The sequence below is a fragment of the Lemur catta genome, chromosome 16 (genome assembly GCF_020740605.2).
Source record: "Lemur catta isolate mLemCat1 chromosome 16, mLemCat1.pri, whole genome shotgun sequence".
Taxonomy (NCBI): Eukaryota; Metazoa; Chordata; class Mammalia; order Primates; family Lemuridae; genus Lemur; species Lemur catta.
Window position 1 is genome coordinate 13,656,257 of NC_059143.1, and position 13,393 is coordinate 13,669,649.

Sequence of the window (13,393 nt, forward strand, 5' to 3'; positions counted from 1 at the left end):
TATTGAGTTTAGGTACCCACGGCATGTCCAGGTGAATATGTCAGTCAGGCCCTTGAACTCTCTCACAAGGCTTGTAGGATTGCAGACCATAGCAGATGAGATTATCCAAGGTAAAAGTGTGGCCCTAGGAGAAAGGGGGAAGGACAGAACTTGAGGCCATCTACATTAAAGGAGGAAAAGGAAGCAATGTAAAAGATTGAAAAAGAAGCAGAAAGATATAAGGGGATAAAAAGAGAGCTAAGTCTCTGGAACAGGTAAAAAGAAAGTTTTTGGCATGAAGGAAATACTATAAAGAGATAGTATAAGACTGGAATTACACACTTGACTAGTCTTAAAAATTTTTTTGGGGGGTGGGGAGGGGATGGAGGTATGACTACATGGTGAGTGCCAGGCGCACTGTCTGGAGAATGGACACACTTGAGGCTCTGACTCAGGGGGATGGGCGGGACATGGACAATGTATATAACCTGAACTTATGTACCCCCATGATGAGCTGAAATTAAAAAAAAAAAAAAATTTTTTTAAAGATTGGAATTCCAAAGATATTGGATTTGGTGAATATTGTCTCATATTTGAAACTGAGGCGGGAATTTGAAGTGAAAAAACATGTAGAACTAAAGGGAAAGAAACTGGGGAATTTTTGTTTTGTTTTTGTTTGTTTTTGGAAAATGGAGGCAAAGTCAACAATGAAGTCAGGAGGATGGAATGGGCTGAGCATCCAGAAGAGAGAAGCAAACAAGTATAGGAAATGGAAATATGAACTGGTTAGAAGTGAGCACGTTATAAATCCTACAGACATAGGTAATCATAAATTTATAGTAGAGTGGGATCAAAACAGGCCCAAGATTTTTCCCAATACCCCTCAGCAACAGGGAAAAAACACATGGTTGGGTTGGGCCAAGTTTGAGGAGTATTCAGGTGAGTGTGACAAAAATGGTCAGGGAGTGAAAGCATTCAGGGGCCAGGCAGGGTCATTAAACTGATCTTAGAGGGGTGAGGAAAACGTCAAAGGAAGAAAGTGGCAGGAAGCCTGGGGAAATGGACAGCCGGGCATCAGAATACTGGAGTCTCCAATGTTATCACAAGTTTCATGGGTGTCAGGGAATGGCAGCAGTTATGGGACAGTAGTTTGTACTCAGAATTTCAAAGTTTCAGAGTAGAGCAATTCTAAGGCACTAGTCATTCAAAGAAGTATTACCGTTGGCAGCAAAAGATGGTGAGAGCTCCTCCAAGGATATTTCTTACTATGGTTAAAACCAGTTACTAGAGTTCACATGTAGGTACTCTGCAATATTTAAATATTGAAAAGTTAAAGTAAACTTTTAGCAGAGGATGTGAAGTCTTTGGAACACTGGTGCCCTAGAACTTGTAAAACCTCCTGTTATAAAACTTCCTCTGCAGACCACTCCCAACACTCTCTTCTGTGTTCTGAAGAAAAACTACTAAGCCAGTTTGAGTTGGGTTTCCACTACTTGCAACACAGGTCATAACTGATATTACAAATAACAAACAAAAACTGGCTTAAGGAATGAAGGAGATTTATTGGCTTATTTAACAGGAAAATCCAGTGGTATTCCTGGCTTCAGGGTTGGTTTGATTCAGGGGCTCAATGACGTCATCAGGAACATGTCTTTTCTTGTCACCCCTCTGTGTCTTCATGGTGTGAACTCTACTGTGAAGCTGGGTTCTTATATGGTGTGCCATTCTTATATGCTATTCTACATTGTGCAATGTAGCACTCCATTCAGAAGGAAAGAAATGACTTCTTTCTCAGAAGCTTCTGAAAAAAGATTACTCTCTAATCCCACTGTTCTAAAATGGATCACATGCCAAGCCATGAACTGTTGCCAGGGGACGCAATAATCCTACTAGTTATATCTAAAAGTGTAGTTATCATCCCCATAAAACCCATGCCCTGCGTGGGGGAGGTATGGTTAACCAAGCAAAAATTAGGGTAGTTAATAAGAGAAATGTGCGAAGATACACATCATACTATTTTCTTTGTGGTTTATAGGTAATATTCCTCTGAATTCGGATTCTGTAATATACAGGAAAGACATAGCTAAGAAGAATATTAACTTAGACCAGATGACATCACCTACTATAATGTTAAACTGTTAAAAAATATTTCATTATGTCCTTTTTCCTGTCTTATGAACTCATGTTTCAAATTACATTTCAGTTGATGGAGGAAGTTTCTTCAGCAGCTATAGATAACTGCTCTGTTAATTATCACTTTGAGGGCAGTCCAGTTCCCAGTCTGCATCTCAAGATATGCTTTTTCCTTTATTCTAAGAAAAAGCATTACTGTCTTGAGGCATAAGGTGAATTCTCTTTAGTTTGGAAATATGATTCTTCTTTTCTTTATCATAATGAAAAAAGGATAAAAGCCCGTGTAGTTTGAGTCTATTGCAACCTTTTGCCTGTATGCGAATTTAAAGTTCATTTTATCCTATGGCAGAAACACACCTAATTAATTTGGCATTCTTTTCTATGTAGCTTTTCCTGGAGGGACATCTAGTTTGATTCATGATGATCACCTAATTAATACGTTAGTTTTACTTCCTATATGTGCTTTGCAACTGTCCTATTGGAATGAGGAGAAAGTGTCATGGTGAATTCTGCAAGTCCTTTGGTTATTTCAGTCACTCAAACAGATATTTCTTATGTTCCCAGAAGTGTGTTGGGCATTAAAGTGCAATATATCATCCACGCCCTCCAGGAGGTCATCCACTAGGGGAAACAAGCCATGCACTTACAAAACAGTCAAGGAACAGGGCAGAGCAGGGTGGAACTAAAGGTCAAAGTGGCAATAGAGAGAGTAAGGGTCACAGCAAAACAGTGCAGGAGTGGGCGGCAGGGGAGTGAAGATGATTGTGACTCTGAGATATTAAAGGAGATTCCTACAAAAAGAGGGCTTGAGTTGGAACTTACAGAATAGTGAAGTTGGGTAGGTAGAGAAAGGACATCTCAGGCATGGGGGGACTGTTGGGGGTTGAAAGGGAGCATTCACACTTCCAACACTGGTAAGACCCTGTCCTTCTAAAGAAGAAGGATGGTGTTGGAGAACAGAGAGGTATGAACCTTGAACCCTGTGACAATCGATGCTATTCTAGAACATCTGATCAGACGGACATGATACCAAGAAGGAGCTAAAACGACCTGGTTGAAGGGGGAATGACAAAGGCCAGGATGACAGCTGCAAGCTGATGTAAGAATCCAGTGGCGAGGTAATAAGCAGCAGGGGCAGCCGGCGTCTCCCTTCTTCAAAGAAGGATGGCAACAAAGGAGAAGAGGGTAGACTTTGATCTTGGTTTTCAATCTTGTAACGGTGTCAACAGTGGGGTTGAGTTTGAAGTCAGAGTGGGGCATCCAAAGGAAATCATCTTGTAAACAGTTGTGGGGAGGGGTGAATACATTAAAACCAAAGTGGGATATAATGCAATTGGAAGTAGACTTCTGGATCTCCAACTTACCCCCAGCTAGCTACACAGGTTCTCTCTATTATATCAACAATCTACCAGTCATGTGATTGAATTTTTTTGGACTCTACTTAGAGGATCACTCTCTTTCCAGAAACTCCTTTAACAGAGAGATCCAACCAGATGTCCCAACAAAATAATGCCAACTAGTGGCCTTAGTGACCTAAAGGAAATACTGCAATTTTCAAAAAGTCTAATGTCCATCCTGGGAGAATATGGCTTATTGGTGTATTTATTACTGTGTGTAGGTAACATGACCTGTTGCTTATTTAATATGAAGAAAACATCCAGCCCCAGCACATATATATGTGCCTGCTTATGTGACCAAATTCTAAATTTATGCAGTCTCAAATTTTAGTGCACATTATCTAGGGCTTTTATGTAAAATGCAGATTCACTGGTTCTAACAGAGCCCTACAATTTACATTATTAATTTCCCCAGATGACTCTGCTTCAGGAAAACATACTTTGAAAAAATACTAACTCCCAGGTGGTTAGTCAAGGTGTCTTGACCAGTGTGCCTGGCCCATTCCAGGTGTTCAATAAATATGTATCATACTGAATTAATGTGTTCCCAGCCCTAACAGCAATAAGGCACCTATATGGCTTCTTGAACATGAATATATATGAAGTTTTCCTAAGAAAAGCCATCATTTGAGTTATTCCACATAAGAGAATATAGCAAATTTTTATCTACATGAACTTACTTCACTTGAAGTCGGCCAAGTCTAGGCCTTATCTTTACTTTCTTGGCAAGTCATTAGCCCCAACCAAATAAATTCTCTTTCTTTATTTTTCCATTTACCACACTAGTGACTCCATGGGGGGAGAGGGGACATTAAAGATGGAGAAAAACTCCTTATCTGATAAAATCCAGTGTAAACATGAACCGTACTGTATTCATTTTTTTTTTTTTCATTTACTACAAATGAGATTTCTAGATTGTGGGCTCCCTATGTAACTCTGAGCCTTAAATACTGAGCTAAATGCTTCAGATAATTTTTTAATCCTTGCTAGTCCTTTTATACTACTGTGACATATTCATTGCTTTATTATTTGAAACATTGATTTTTAGGATGAAAATCTGACATTTTAAATTAAATGGTATATGACTTATTATAAGTGACTTTCAATACATTTTTTTAACCCAGAAACAGTCAAAGACTCCAAAAAAACACACAGCTGGGGAATTTATGGGAATTACACACAAAGGCCTTGCTTTAAAGTTTGTTAATATGAACTAATGAAGCACATAATCCACAAATGACTTTTTATGTTTTGTCCTAGGTTTCAAAGTACGTTTTATTTTAAAGGTATCTGATTAACTTTCTACTTACTCCTGTTCTTGTTCCTTCTATGCAAAACATTTTAGTCAGAGATCATTATTTGCATCTCTCTAAATACCTTTTAAAACCTCCAAAACTGATTACTTAAATCATTTTATACAAAATTTTATCAAGACAAATTTAGTCTGCAGAGTTACTTATAGGAGAACAATGTTAGATAGCTATTTTAGAAGTGTAACTAATGCTCCAATATTGTCTCCCACCACCGCCTAGTAACCTTCTGCATACTGAGCAATGTGTATACACACTGGGGGATGGAAATTAATCTAAATTGTGCATCTTATAAATGTTCCAACATCCGTGCCTATTTATGAGCCTAAAATCTTCTTAGGCATCTTCCTCTGAGTAGCTACTTTAAATTTTTAGTTGACTCCTGTAACCCATCAAGCAGATGTTAAAGTACAATTTATGAAAATACATGGAAGCTTAGATATATAGTCCAGACATGAAAAATCTTATGGCTGCTAAAGAAATATAATACTTTAAGAGATTTTTAAAGTAGTTTTTTCCTGAATGTCCTTTTTTCTCCAAACATTAGACCAAGTTGCATTGTTTACAAAAATTTATTCATACAAATTTTACACACTTTATATAACAGTTATCAAAGTCCTAGTTATAGATATCATGTGTGTAGTAATACTTGGTTAAGATGTTTTTATAATCAGTTGCACACAAAGTAAGAGCTTCAAGACTAACATCTACCTAAATTATCACTATAGCATAAATTTGCTCCAGTTTAGTAAGGCTCCTGGCATTTCTAAAAAGTATACAAAAGATTAAACTGGGTGATCACTGTAGAATGCTTGCAACTAGCCACGGGAACACTAAATTAGACTTCATAAATAAAAGGTTAACTAGAGCCCTATTTCACCACTAACAGCTGACACAAATACAGAAAACTCTGCCCATTATCCAAGAAACAAATAATTAAGACTAAAATGCAAGCTGATGTGTTGCAGCATTGTAGGGCCACTAAATAGCCATCTGTGATTCGTGGCGATTTAAAAGGCGAAGAAAGGCACTAAAGCTGCAAACTGCATCCTGTGTCACATTGCCTGAGGAGACTGCAGAATTAAAGAGAGACTGATTCTGCGCTCAGGACTCAGGCATAGATCGAATGCCTCTGTTTTCACTGTTTGCAATGTGATCTCCTGGCAGCATCCATCCCGCCTGGGAATGCAAATTCAATTCCGTTTTCTTTGATTTATGACTTCATACTGATCAAATCCGTAAAGGAAAAAGAAAGGTCCTTTTAACTTTACAAGCTATGTTTAATCTTTTTCTTGGTTGTTTTGTTTTGTTTTTTCCAAAAAACTTGTGCCTAAAATTTGGGAGACTGGCTGGCTGGTTTGTTGTTGCTTGATCTGGTTTGCTGGGTGAAGGTTCTTTTGTTTATAAAGATTACTCTATATGTTCAAGGAGTTGACAGGAAACAGACATGCTTTCTTTAGCCAAGAAAGGATACAAGGGTAGGTTCTCAGGGTCTGTTGGAGCTTGCTTACCTCACTCTTGACCACAGACATAAGATAGTACTCATACATATGAAGAAGAGGTTTAAATGATTTATCAGTAAAACTTGGCAACATGTGAACACTACACATTCTAATATGACAAAGTTTGGTTTTATGAAATAAATTTTACTAAGCAATAAGCCATAATGTAGAAAAATACATTTTACCTACAAACTCAATAAACAAGAAACAAACGGTTCATATTTAGTGCATAATTACTTGGTAGCTACACAGGGGTTCCTAAACTTTACAATAAGTGCTTGCATCAAACAACCAAATAAAAAAAAGTGAGAAGCATTCACAAGTTTAAGAGAAGTGAATGAAAAATGGTAAACAGTACTTAAACAGGGCAGGGGGGTAGGAAGGAGGGGTCTCTAGAAAACCACAAAGGAAAGGGGTAGCTTGTACACAGCAGGCTTCAAAGGGGAGGGTCCTGGCCATTTCACAAGATGAGAAGCATGGACAGCACTGGAGAAAAACACATTGTACTTTGCATCCATTTCCAATACCCAGCCCCAAAGTCACTCAGGCAGCAGACCAAGTGGGACTAGACTTGCCCTCAGCTTCCCAGACCCGGGGGGCAGCCTCAAACCAGTCCCTCTCCAGGGTCCTCCTCCTACTGCCTTATGCTCTGCCTCTTCCACTATGCCTCTGTTTCCTTCACTTTTTTCCAATTGCCCTAATCTTGGGATATTAGGTTCCCTGGAGCATCAGGAAGTACAGAAAAGAGAGCTTCCTATCCAAGCCTCCCTTCTCTGTACAATTCTCAACTCTTCCCCCAGGGAATGGCTGGCAAGAATTCTGGGGAGAAGCACAATTTGGATCGAGCTGTTTGTTTTATCAGGAGAATTTCCTTCTGGGCTGAGAGTCTGAAGAGAGACAAATACACATAAAAGTAGAATCAAAGAAAGCAAAAGTATTGGAATTGCCACCCAACCAGGGGGTCAGTGCCCAGTTGAGTTAGGCTGGGATTGGAGCAGCCTGCCTGGGAAAGAATACCCTTCAGCAATTCTCCAAATCATTACCTCAACTCTTCCCAGAGCAGGGCATCATTGTTTATGTACAGTAGCAAATGGTCAGTATTAATATCTTCAGGCCTGTCACGGATAAAAATACTATCCTTTGAATTCCAGTTTACAAAAATAGGAGTAATATTCAAAACAATGATTGTCTATTTTCTATTTATTTTATATAAAAACATAAACAGCTCAGGCGAATTTTCAATCCTTGTGCACACTTTGTATGAACTGCTCTCTATTATACTTATATATATATATACTCTTTTTATATATTTATAATATATATCAATAATTGGTCCACAAAGTATATCTGTGCATTCTCTAGTGCTTTGTAAAAAGAAAAACAATATTATTATCAAAATATTCATTTAATGGCTTTACTTCATACATAAATACATGTTTGGATAGAACACATGAGCGATGACTGTTCGGTCAGTTTGGAAAACGACTTTTCATTGTGTCGGGGTTGTATACACAGGGTAGCTGGTAACTCATCGCTACAAATACGCTATTCTGCGTCCTTTGTTTTTAACCCTTTGTTTATACCTTTTCCCCAGGACGGCCGCCAAGTATTTCTTGACAGCCATTTGTTTCCTGTAGCGACTGTAGCTGTCCGTGAAGATTCCGTCGGAGTGGCGCTTGGAGAGCGGCTCCGAGTCGTCCTCCGCGCCGCCGCTCAGGGTCCCACTGCAAGGAAAGGGAGGGTGGCAGGGCAGGAGACAGGTTCAATAGCTGCGGGGAGCAGGCGGGCCCAACCCCACGCGGGAACCTTCCAGAAGGGCACAGGGCGCGCACTGCCCTCCGCGCCGCCTTCCTCTGCCAGGAAGCGGCCTTAGGGAGGGCTGAGATGGAAACCCCTCGGTTCCTCCCTCCCCACCCAGGATTTCCTGGCGCTGGGTCCTTACAGAAGGTGCCCGTGGTGCGATCCGGGCGAATGGCAGGCGATTGAAGCCTAACCTTTTCCCAAACGCCTCCCTTTGAGATTTGACCATCCGTGTGTTTGCGCTAAATTGTCCTAACTGTTTCTCTCGCTCCCGACGGACAGAGAAAATAACCAAAGAGCCCTAAATGCCACGTTGGCTGCTGCCGTGGAGTTGGCATCGATCTTGCAATTCCTAGTCAAACACGAACACTCCTCCCCTTCCGCACGCTAAGTTGAAAAACGTGATAATAATATAAGTCGACAGGCTGCAGGCAATATTTTTCACTGCATGAATTATTCATTGCGAAAATGTAATCTGTTTTCCCATGGGCTTTATTAAAATGTTGCCTTCTGCTGAGCTATGCTTCACACAAGCCCTATGCTCTGGGTTTGTCTGGCGTGAGCAAGAACTGTTGGTTTCCCTAAGTGTCCAAATTTGGTGATTTGTTTATTTCAATTTGAATTTTCAGTACCACCCCTCCCCCTGAAAAAGGCATGCTTAGAGGAAATTATAGCAAATCCTCCCGCGAAGCTTGAAGGTTTTGAATGACTAGGGGGTTTTGTTCGGTTTCTCTTCCTTTTCATTCAAAACGAATCAAACAAGCCAGTTCTCCTGCCTTCTTCCCCTCTCTCCAGATCTCGAGCTCTCTGGCCAAATTTAAGGTGCCACTTCAAAATCTCCGCCTGTGACCCGCGGCCAGTACCCCCCAGACCCTGGAGCGCAGATTCCCCCTGGGTCCCAAGTGCACGCACCGACTTAGAAGCCGCCCCCCCCTGCGAGCGCCCAGCACGGACACCCACCCAAGCGCGCGCGTGCCATCCGGCGCCGGTTAACTCTTTCACCAACTCTTACCCCACGCCCTTGGCCACGAGCGACTGCAGGTACTTTCTGGCGGACAGCTGGTCCAGCACTTTGCGGTAGGCCTCATTAAGGATCCCGTGGGCGACATCTCTAACGGGGAGGCAAAGGCGCAGCCAGAGTCACTGATTCTGTCCCCCAGGGGTCGAGGCGCCCCCGGCTGGGCTCGCGCGCCCATCGGCGTTCGGGGAAGCCCCCGGACTCTCAGCGCAAACCTGGACAATAACTCCCTCGGGATGTTCCCCTGAGTGAATGCTGGGATTGGGAGCCGGCCCTGGCCTCCGGGAGGGGCAGATGCGGAGTCTGGGCTCCTCGACTCCACTCACTGACACTCCTCGGGCCACAGACTTTTCGGTCTCCACGCGGCCCTCGGGTCCACACAGACCCGCCCGCTACTAATTTTCTGTCGCTCCCACATGATGTGCCAGGGAGAAGAGAGGCTTGAGGACTTTTACGGGGGGAAAAAAAATAAAGGCTGCTCGGTGGGCCACCACACCGCCCCTCCTGCCACCTCAGTCCCGGGGCCCGGACCCGGGGTCTGGCGCGGAGGCCGCGCGGGTCCTACCTCCTGTGCGCGGGGTAGTACAGCGCGTAGGCGTCGTGCGGCGCGGAGGCGGGGCTCCCCGCGCCCTGCGAGTCCGAGTCGTAGAAGTCTGGCAGCGGGTTTCCGTCCCCGTCGTACGCCTCGTCCTCCGGCCTGCAGGGTAGACGGGGACAGAAGGAGTGGTTAGTACAAGTCCCTCCCCAGCTCTGCCGGGACCCAAAGAAAGGGGCTGCACTGTTTTTCCCTGTTTGTAAAGGACCCCCCCAGGGACAATTGTCTTTTCTTCCAGGACCAGGGTGGGGGCAGAGGTAAGTTGGAGGGAACTACACCCCACAGAAATTCCTACCCCGCCAGGGGGCTTACCCACCCCTCCTTTCGCGGATAAAAGGGACCGCCGGCTCCACGAGCGCTAGGAAACCGCGGCGTCTCTGCGGACCGCGCACCCGGCCGCTGAAAAGGACCGCCCCTCCCCGCCGGGCGCCCGAGCCTCCCCAAAGGAGCGACGGGCGGGGACGAGAAAAGCCCTGGGAGAGACTAGACGCGGACCTATGCGAAGATCCGAACGGGGAGGCTTGGACCAAAAACCGAGAGGATGGCTGGGCGGGGTGTGCGGCGGCCAACTCCAGCAGCCACCCCCACCCCAGCCTCCAAACCCAGGGGAGCCCTTCCCTGCGCAGATGTAGGTCACGGAGAACCTCCAGCTTCTATTTTGGGCAGGAGAGGATCTGGCAGGAACATGAATAATAGATGTCCCTAAACTTAGCCTGTTTGGCGGCGGCTCATACTGTGTTGTGTCCACGCCCTCCGGTGCCTCTCGCCCGGGGGAAAGTGCCAGGCACCCGGGAATTTGAAAATAGCTAGGGGTGAGATAAGGGGGCTTTTAAATCCACTAAATAAATAGTTCGCTCTAGTCTGTTAGCGATAGCAGGGCACTATCTCAACCCCGGAGCGCAGGGAAAGGGTCAACAGGGGACCTAGAGCTAGCGGGTGCTCGGCGACGTCGCAGTCGCCTTCGTCTGCTCCCTAGATCCTTGGTACAGGACGGGTAGGGGTAGGTTACAACACAAATCCCTCTCGCTTTGGGCCCCTGGGGAGACTTGGAATGCAGCCCGGGCAAGTAGCGCTCTCTGGGTGGGGTTGGAGTCGTATTTCGTTACTTCGCTCGCCTTTTCTCCCTCCTTGGAGAGGCCGGGCAAGACGAGCACACCCCTCTGCACGCCGCGCACCCAGCCTTTCTTCCGTGACGCGCCTCAGCCCTGGCCCGGCTACCCTGAACCCCGGCTTTTCTGGCCACTGCCCTGCTCCGTGCCCAGAGGCTGGAATCCTAATACAGAAGCCAGAGCCCATGGCTCTGGCCACATCAGTGGCAAACGCTCTTGGGCGCGGCCGGTAGGAGCAGCTTGGTGAGCAGAACGCGCGCCCCTCGCTGCCCGGCCAAGGACGCTTCCGCTGTCCGGCACACAAGCCCGCGACTCTGGGGCTGCCGCTGGGAACCCGGTCAGTGCGGACCGATTAGAAACCAGGGGTTAAGAAAAAAGCCAAGATTCCTCCGTCCTGGGCCGGGCAGGGCTGTTCTGGCCCTGTCTGCCTGCTTGCTTTCTCTTCCTCCTCCCTTGCGGCTGTTTTTCCACCTCCCTCGTAGTCTCATTCTTGTTCTTCCTTCTCTCGAGTCGCTTTTCCTCAACCATCCCAGGCCAACGCCCCCACCCCCACCCCAGGACAATCTGGGACTCAAAATGCAGTTGGAACACAGATCCCTGGCAAGAAAGCTCTTCGGGGGAAAGAATTCGAATGAGGTGAAGAGGAAGGGCGGAGGAGAGAGAGGGAGACCCCGCCCCATAGTCCAGAACGAGCTGTAACAAAGCAAAGTCCGAGCGAGCTTCACGCTCAACCCCCGACCTGGCTGCGGAGCTGAAGTTCTCCTAACTCATCCTAAGAATAGGTAAAAGAATCCAAGCTGGGGGCCGTGCTCTGCCTGTGTCCCGCGGGCCAGGTTGGGGGAGGGGAGGTGTCTCTGGCGGTCCCAAGCTCGCTCTCTCTACCCGGGCCGCGGAGCTGTTCCGGCGGGGGGAGGCGCGCCGAGCCGTCGCGGAGCCAACCGGACCCTCGGGCTTAGCGCGGATCCCGGACCCGCGGCCCGGTGGAGGCTGGCGGTGGCGCACTGGGGGCGCGTGGGGCGATGCTAGTGGTCCGGACCCGGGGGACTGCAGGAGGAACACCGTGAGGAGGTGTTCGTGGAAGGGAAGCCCCAGCTCCGGCTCGGCCCCGGCGGCCAGTACCTACCTGATCCCGGGAAACCGGAGTCCGGCGGCGGCAGGTGAGCTGTAGACGCTGCTGTGCATTATTATCCCATAGACCAGCAGGGCCAACCTCGCTCCGCTACACATGGTCATTCTGCGCAGGACGGGAAAGAGGACACACAGCTGTGAGAACACCCCTGGCCTTCCACCCTCCAACCCCCAAAAAACTCTCGAAGCTGGGGGAGGGACGGAGCGAAGCTCTGGCTCCCTGTGTTGAACACCACTTAGTGACAGCCGGCGCGCGCCCTGCCACTTCTTGCTTGCTATAGTTAGGAAAAAAATATGTATCTATATACTCAGCGCTCAATAACTAGCCAGCCCTGCTACGAAGGAAAGCTAACTCGTCCCCTGATGCTGATGCCAGTGAGAGAATCAGCAGCCAAGTGAGTCGCTTGGTTTGGTAAGGTTTTTTCCCCATGCTAGTCAACTCTTACCGCTGCTGGGAGAGGCTCTGCTGCCAAGTAGGACGGCGGGCAAAGGGCTCCTTCAAGTTTCTGTGCCGGAGTCACAACCTGAGAGGCATCACCGTCTGGCGTTGGTGTCTGAGAAGAAGCCGCAGGAACGAGCAGGAGCAGCAGGAGGAGCTGGAGGACTTGTTCGCTGGAGCTAGTGTTCTGTTCAAAAGTTTGTAGACGCGCAGAACTAAGAGGGAGCGTGACACGGAGAGAAGGGGGCGAGGAGAGGGATGCAGAAGAAAGAAAGAGGAGGCGATGAGCTAAATGGGGAGGGGGAGCAAAGTGGCCCCAAGTCCGCCAGGAAAAGAAGCAAGTGATTAAGGGAAGGAGGGAAAGTCAAAGAAGAAGGGAAGGAAGAAAAGGGAGAGGGCCGGCGATGCAGCCGGCCTCCGCGGGAGCCGCCGGTCAGGCAGCTGCGAGAGTCGGCAGCGCCTTCTCTGCTCTGAGGTCCCTCTGGCTGCGTCTGAAGCTGCGGCTTCTGCTGCTGCTGCTGCCGCCGAAGACCGGCCTTCTGCTTGTATTTATAAGTGCAGTTAGCAGAAATCTATCCGAACATGGTTTTAGGAGAGCCCTCTTTGTCAACATCTGTCTGCCTATTGCCTTTAAGCACAGAATATTTTGTTGCACTGTTGCGCTCCGATTTTTATTCATGAAATGACTTCCCTTTTTTTTTTTTTCAGTCACGTAATGATCGGGTATCAGAAAAAGACGTCAGCATCCTAGTCCCTCAAGGAACATATTAACTATTCTGTGCTGTCCTCTTGGATGATAAGATCCGGAGTCATCGACTTCTCATAAACACCTTTCACTCATACAGTCTAATTTTTAAGAAGTCCAATTATTTGGATGGTTTTCAATTTCACCCATTTCTCAAGGACAGGTAAAGACTTCGTAGAATTTCAAGGATGGTCAAATAGTCATGTTTTTACCTATATCCTTACTATTTCTCTTCACT

The 13,393-nt window shown here is 46.5% G+C and overlaps 1 protein-coding gene across 1 annotated transcript; it reads right to left on the bottom strand.

The window, feature by feature from the left end:
* Nucleotides 1-5,372: 5,372 nt before the first annotated feature.
* ADCYAP1 (adenylate cyclase activating polypeptide 1) lies at nucleotides 5,373-12,141 on the bottom strand. Its single transcript, XM_045527205.1, has 4 exons — nucleotides 11,967-12,141; nucleotides 9,705-9,836; nucleotides 9,134-9,232; nucleotides 5,373-8,045 (listed from the first exon to the last, which is right to left on the bottom strand). Exons 1-4 carry the CDS (start codon nucleotides 12,074-12,076, stop codon nucleotides 7,856-7,858), a joined length of 531 nt encoding a protein of 176 aa, XP_045383161.1. The 5' UTR covers nucleotides 12,077-12,141; the 3' UTR covers nucleotides 5,373-7,855.
* Nucleotides 12,142-13,393: the final 1,252 nt, after the last annotated feature.